This window comes from Pipistrellus kuhlii, unplaced genomic scaffold (assembly GCF_014108245.1).
Source record: "Pipistrellus kuhlii isolate mPipKuh1 unplaced genomic scaffold, mPipKuh1.p scaffold_m20_p_13, whole genome shotgun sequence".
Classification (NCBI taxonomy): Eukaryota; Metazoa; Chordata; class Mammalia; order Chiroptera; family Vespertilionidae; genus Pipistrellus; species Pipistrellus kuhlii.
This window is the reverse complement of record NW_023425438.1, coordinates 13,118,880-13,125,615: the sequence shown is the minus strand read 5'-3', so window position 1 is coordinate 13,125,615 and position 6,736 is coordinate 13,118,880. Positions and strand designations below refer to the sequence as shown.

Here is a 6,736-nt window from a genome sequence, read left to right as displayed (position 1 = left end):
GTGCCCCCCTGCCCCCCCAAATGTATACGAACTTTGAATGAGTACAAAACCAGTGTTTATTAACACACAGTTCATTTTCAAATTTTAAAGAATCTACAGAGGTGAGTGATTTCTTTTAAATCAATGCCTATTTTCAAACTGATGACCATTCTGGCCCAGCCACTGCTGATAACTCAAAGCAATGGAATCACAAACATCGAGAATCATTTTGTGTGATATTTGTGCGCCCTCCGCTTGTCCACTGTTGCCGGTTTTGTCTGTAAACGTTATCTTTTATGTAGCCCCATGGAAAAAAAAAAAGTCTAGTGGCACTTGAGGACAAATACTCGTTGTTCGAAGTTTAGCCTGGCTTCATCCATTATTTCAAATCAGTTAAACCTGAAAAGGGTTAAACATTGAGTCATTGGCCTTTCAAGTGTGTACACATTGTATGTATGTAGAGGGAGGTGTGGCCGGGCACTGGTGGGTTTTAAAAGCCCCAGAGGATTCTGACCTTCAGCCAAGGCTGCGAGCGGCTGCCCTGGCAGCTGGCTTGTTTCTGCAGCCAGGGAAGACGGGGACAGCAGCCTGGGATCCCAGGGCCAAGTGGGTGAGAAGTGGCTGCCGGCTGCACTTACTTGGCAGGGATTCCATCGCACAGCGAGTGGCACCGTCTGGGCGACTTGAACTGTGTGTGTGTGTGTGTGTGTGACTGTGGAGCCCCCCCACGCCGTGGCTGTGGAGCCCCGCGGGGCGAGGGCCAGGCTGCACGGCTGCACTGTGACACCGCAGGGCCAGCCGCCACGCGGGCTTACCACTCCCTGAAAGTCAAGGTCACTGTGAGTGGCTGTTCTGTGTGACAGGGCAGGACGTCACCCGGGGGTGGCGGAGTCCCCTGTGTGAGGGCCGAGGCGGGGGACTCACCTCGCCAGGCAGTAGAGGAAGGGGCGCCGGTGCCCCTCCGGGAGATGGCGGCTGCGGGCCAGGCCGCCCGTCCCGCCCAGGGGCTGCCCCGCGTGTGACCCGGCGGAAGCAGGCGGCGGCGGGAAAGACATCTGCAGGCCGCTCGGTCCAGCTCCGCGGGCGGCCGCAGCCCCGCACCCAGCACCCAGCATCCCGCTGCCCGCGCCCAGGCGCCCGGGGGGCGGGCCGTGGAGGCGGGCCCGCCCGGCGCGGCGTCCAATCGGGGGTGGCGGCAAGGCCGGCGCGCACCTGCGGACCCACTAGTCAAAGCCAAGGCCCGGAGCGGTCTGGACCTCGGGAGCAGAAACCCTGCCGCGCGATGATCAGTCTCTCCCCGTGGCTCTGGACAGATCTGTTCTTTCTGCTTCTGAGTCTTGGCGTTGCCCTCTACTTGGGCTACTACTGGACATGTGTGCCCCAGGTGGGTGCGGGTCCAGCGCTCTGGCCGGGGAGTTGGGGGTGCTCGAGTCTAGGGGGCAGCTTCAAGCAGGGAGCTCAAGCCTTTGGTGGGAGCTGGCATGGTTGGGCCTCGCTTCCCAGGTGAAATCTGACGCCCCAACCCCACCACCGCCCCGCCCGGCCCCCGCGCTCCTGCCAGGCTCCCTTGGTATCGCCGCCCTATGGAGAGTCGTTCCTTTGCCTGCCTGGCGTCTCTGCGTTATCTCCCGTCCCGCTTGCCAGATGGGCCGTTCAGGCATCGAGGGGTTCTGCTCTCTATGATGTGGGGAGGCATTTGGGGAGGCGGGGTGGAAGGCACCCCGAGTGTCAGGAAAACACCACGCGATGTTTCCTTGCCTTTTCTAGCAGTCTAGCCAACTTCCTCATTAGCTGCACTGACTGAAGGAACCTGAGCCGGGGGTTGTGGCTCACTCCCAACACCACCCATCCGATAGTAGGCCTTGCCTCTCCCGGCTCAGGATTAATGGATAACCCTAACTGCCCTTGCTCATTCAGCCTTGTTTTAAGTCCTGGGCTACCCATGTTTAATGAAGTGAGAAAGTATGAGGAGGCTGATTTTGATGAACTTGGAGTTTATAAACTCACTGAAATTTAGGTAAAAACATAATTTACATATTCAGAAAAACCTAAAGAGTTCACCTTCATTGAACTCTGTCCTAAGTAGCTGGGTGTAACAAGAAACTTACTGATTCCAGCCCTTTATGAATAAGGAATCTTAATGTTACCTAGACGTTTCTGTATTTCCAGAGCTTTCAACATTCACATGTATTTTTTTATACAAGAAGTCTGCCTTAATAAAACAATTTAAAAAGTCCAAACCTCACAATACCCTATATGCCTGATTGGGAAAGTCACTTATTTCAGACCTTAATGAAACATTTTCCTTTGCTTGCGACAAGCCACACAGAAGTCAGAGACCTCTGCCACTTCATTCTGCAAACCCTGTGACTATGCAATTCTCAGGAACGAGGCAAGAAGTACTTCACTATAGTTAAAATGAAACCCACATAAATCGCACCTGTGACCTAATTTATTAGGACCTTCTTCTATACCACTGAGCTGCTTGACCAAGGATTTAATAAACTGATAACTCAATTTACTACCTTGGCGATTAGGAGGTAATATATAGTATAGTGACTAAGAGCACAAGCTCTAGAGTTGAACAGACCTGGGTTTGAATCACAGCTCCCCTGCTAACTAGATTTAGCAAGCTTCACGACCTTTGACAACTTACTGGACATTCAAGTCTGTATCCACAGAGGGATCCCATTACTTAAAGAGCTGCTGTGAAAATCCCAGGATATAATCGTGTAAAATACTTAGCACAATGCTTGGGACATAATGAGCACTCAATAAATCTTCCCTCCTGGTATTAGTGTAATACAATATCCTGCTTTGCCTCGTTTGTTGTGTAACTTTGGGAAACAACTTAATCTCCGTGGGTGATAGTTCCTTTACTTATAACATGTCCTACCTCATAAGGGTGGGCTTAGCCTGGTGCCTGAATGTAGCACCCAATGGATCACAGGCATTATTCCAGGGCTTAAGGACCAGGGTGTGAGTCACATCACCAACACACAACCAGCCTGGCCTCACCGGATCATCATTTACCAAGCCGCCTTTGAGAACCAAGACTGCAGAGGAGATAGGCATCCCGTCTTCAGGTTCCTTAAGGCCTGGGACAGAAATGCCACTTCTATTTAGTCTGAACAGCGTACTCCTCCTTCATACGCCTCTTGTGTGGCTAGTCCTTCTCATCCACTTGGTCTACCCAGAAGGACCAAACAGAGGAGTTGTAAGTCAGGGTGGGGTGCTCACTCACCTCACTTGTCCCTGTTCCATCCCTGTTGCCTTTTCCCTGGCTGGCATGAAGGAAGAGAAACATCTTGTCTCATGGGAACTATTCCTCCTTTGGGGTATGACCTAACAGCAGGGGCCCAGGAGTGAGAAAATGAGGTGCTGTGGCAGGAAGCAGCCCATCAGCAGTGAGCACACAGTAGGGAATAGGAATATGTAGCAATGGGCTGCTCAAATCAGGGAGCCAGCGCGGCTAGCGCTCGTTTTAGAAAGATGACAGTGAGGAAAATACACCTGCAAGACAAAGGTCACAGGTTGAATGGTGCTACGTTTCTTCGGGTCCCAATCCTTCCTGCAGGGGATTGGCTGGGCAATTTATCTATATTACTGCTCTCTCCTAAGTAGGGCTGGGGCATGGACAGGCTAAATGGAGAAGTCAGCACCCAGTCAGCTGCAGCAGCTCCTGGCCTGGTTGAGCCTGTAGTCAGTTCTGGAGAGGTGACACTCCAGGACGGCAGTCCTCCGGGCCTCTAGCTGGACTAGATTAACACAAGTGACTTGGCTACTCCAGACTAGGGTATGCTGGACTCATTTCCAGCTGAAGCAACGCCCTCTGGCTTGGCACAAAAACCAGGGGAGTGAGGCAGATTGTGTTGTGATTACAGAGGCCTCAACTGGTGGCTGGGTCCCGGTTTCTGGCCTTCCTGGAGCAACACTGTCCAATCACCGTGGAAACTTTCTATCCTACGCCATGGTGTTTGGAGGGGCGGCTACAAACCATCTTCAGAGCCTTACTGCATCCTCGGTGTCCAGTCTCTTACCGGAGGTAAGAAGGGACAGAAGGGGGTAAACACCGTGTTGCAAGTATAAGGCCATCTCTTTTAAAATGCAGTCTTTGCCATCCTCCTCAGTGTGTTGAGGGTAAAAACGAAGGCTATTGCCGAAACCGGTTTGGCTCAGTGGTAGAGTGTCAGTCTGCGGACTGAAAGGTCCCAGGTTCGATTCCAGTCAGGGGCATGTATGTTGGTTGCGGGCACATCCCCGGTAGAGGGTGTGCAAGAGGCAGCTGGTTGATGTTTCTCTCTCATTGATGTTTCTAGCGCTCTCTCTCTCTCCCTTCCTCTCTGTAAAAAATCAGTTTTATACACACACACACACACACACACACACATTTTCCGGCGTGTAAGACGACCTCTGAAACGAAAAAAAGTCAACCGAAATCGGGGGCAAAAGACCAAAATTGCACAAAAATTACCTGCAGATCTTGACGGCAAAGTAAGTCTTTTCTTTCAAGTGGGGGGTAGTATTATACAGTGAATATAGGCCTAAACCTCTGTTTTAACAGTAAAATTAGGGGGTCGTCTTATACACCGGAAAATACGGTGTGTGTGTGTGTGTGTGTGTGTGTGTGTGTGTGTATATATATATATATATATATATATATATATATATATATATAAAGGCTATTTAATTGCACAACCATGAGGTAATATCAAACCTTTTATGGCCCTATTACACCTTATTGTCTTTGTTTTGCATAACGTATGCCCTCAAATGATGGCAATGGGAAATTGTGGAGGTGTTTTGGCGAGGCAGGGGTAAACCTCTTGAAGTAGCTAGAGTTCCTAATGGTATCTTTGTGTGTCCTTTTCTCCAACACCACAGTGAAGTCCTCCACACTCCAGATGGAGGACAGCTCATGCTAGACTGGGCTGACCAGCATGACAGCAGTCAATACCCTGACCCTGCCACTCAGCCCATTGTGCTACTGCTTCCTGGTATTACAGGCAACAGCCAGGAGACATACATCTTGCACCTAGTTGACCAAGCTTTGAGGGATGGTTATAGGTAAGGATGGGCCCAACCCAGAGGAGCAGGGTGGCATCTGAGAACTGGTGACGGGGAGGGGGTGCTGTGTGGAAGGCACCTGTGGGCTGGGCTTTCTGAAGGCTGGCAAAGGGGAGGGGCTCTCAGGGACAGCCTGGCTAAGATGTCCCTGTGTGCCACAGGGCTGTTGTGCTCAATAACCGGGGCTGCCATGGGGAACAACTGCTGGTGAGTACCCTCTTCCTCAGAACAGCTCTAAGATCTTGGCCCTGGGCCTCTACTTACCTATCCTCCCCTCTCCCTCTCATCTCTCTGCCTCTGGCCAGGGCTTCCCTTCTTACCCAATGACCTGGTTTGCCTCAGACCCACAGGACCTTCTGTGCCAGCAATACCGAAGACCTGGAGACAGTCGTGAACCACATAAAGCACCGCTACTCCCAAGCTCCACTGCTGGCCGTGGGCATCTCTCTTGGAGGGTAAAGGCCGCCTGGACTTAACCCAAACGGCCAGTCTCCCCATGTTTCTCTCCTCCTCTACATCTTCTCTATCTCAACTCACTAATGCAAACCCTTCTTTCTTGGTCACCGGTCCGTCCTGCAGGATATTAGTGCTGAACCACCTGGCGCGAATGGGGCAGGCTGCAGGGCTGGTGGCAGCGCTGACGCTATCTGCATGCTGGGATTCCTTTGAGACGACCAGCTCCCTGGAGACCCCGCTCAACTCATTGCTCTTTAACCAGCGCCTCACTGCTGAGCTCTGCCAAGTTGTGAACCGGTAGGGTCTTGGCTAGTGGGAGAGGGCAGCCAACAGGGTAGGATGGCAGGCATGCCAGGTCCTCCCAGTGCTTGGGTCAGTTCTGTATCTGGGCTTTCTCACTCATGAAATCAAAGAGGTTGGGGGCTCTGGGTCAGGTCCAGGGGGAGAGCCAAACCTGTGCTCTTTTGCAGAAATAGGAAGGTGATGGAAAAGGAGGTCAATGTAGACTTTGTGACACAGGTATGGTCTTTCAACCGTCTCCCCTCTCCCAACTACTCCTGCATTAGCTTCCTATTCTTATCCTTAACATGGCCCATCCCACCCTCCACCACCCACAGGCCCGCACAATCCGCCAATTTGATGAGCGCTACACTGCCGTGGCCTTTGGCTACAAAGACTGTACCACCTACTACCAGGCAGCAAGCCCAAGAACCAAAGTGGATGCCATCCAGACACCTGTGCTCTGCCTCAATGCAGCAGATGACCCCTTCTCCCCAGCCTGTGGTGAGCACCCCGAACCGTGATGCTTTGGCCCCAAGGACAATGGGCCATGTGGTGCAAGTGGAGAGCGCCTGGGTTCTCAGTCCTCCTCTCCAACCCCTCCTCCAGCCTTTCCGCTACAAGCTGCCCAGCAATCTCCCCATGTCGCGCTGCTCGTCACGGCCCAGGGCGGCCACATCGGCTTCCTGGAAGGCTTGCTCCCCTGGCAGCACTGCTACATGAGCCGCCTCTTCCATCAGTACGCCAAAGCCGTCTTCCAGCACGCCGCAGAGCTGCCGGGCTGCGGGGCGCTGGCAGCTTCTGCAGAAGGCGAGAGCTGACCACAGTGCCAGAGGGGTCTCAGTTCAGTCTTCCCTGTTTATTAAATATCAACGTTTCCTGTCGAACGGGCTGAGGCTCATTTTCCCTTTTCTCAAAGCTAGGGTAGACCATCTAGAAACTTATTGCATATTTA

General features: G+C 52.4%; 1 protein-coding gene across 1 annotated transcript; it reads left to right on the top strand.

The window, feature by feature from the left end:
• The first annotated feature begins 737 nt into the window (after positions 1-737).
• On the top strand, positions 738-6,665 carry ABHD1 (abhydrolase domain containing 1). Its single transcript, XM_036434957.2, has 9 exons — positions 738-1,363; positions 3,864-4,024; positions 4,864-5,046; positions 5,208-5,253; positions 5,389-5,501; positions 5,626-5,799; positions 5,973-6,021; positions 6,120-6,285; positions 6,391-6,665. The coding sequence occupies exons 1-9, from the start codon at positions 1,262-1,264 to the stop codon at positions 6,600-6,602; spliced, it is 1,206 nt and encodes a 401-aa protein (XP_036290850.1). The 5' UTR covers positions 738-1,261; the 3' UTR covers positions 6,603-6,665.
• The last annotated feature ends 71 nt before the right edge of the window (positions 6,666-6,736 follow it).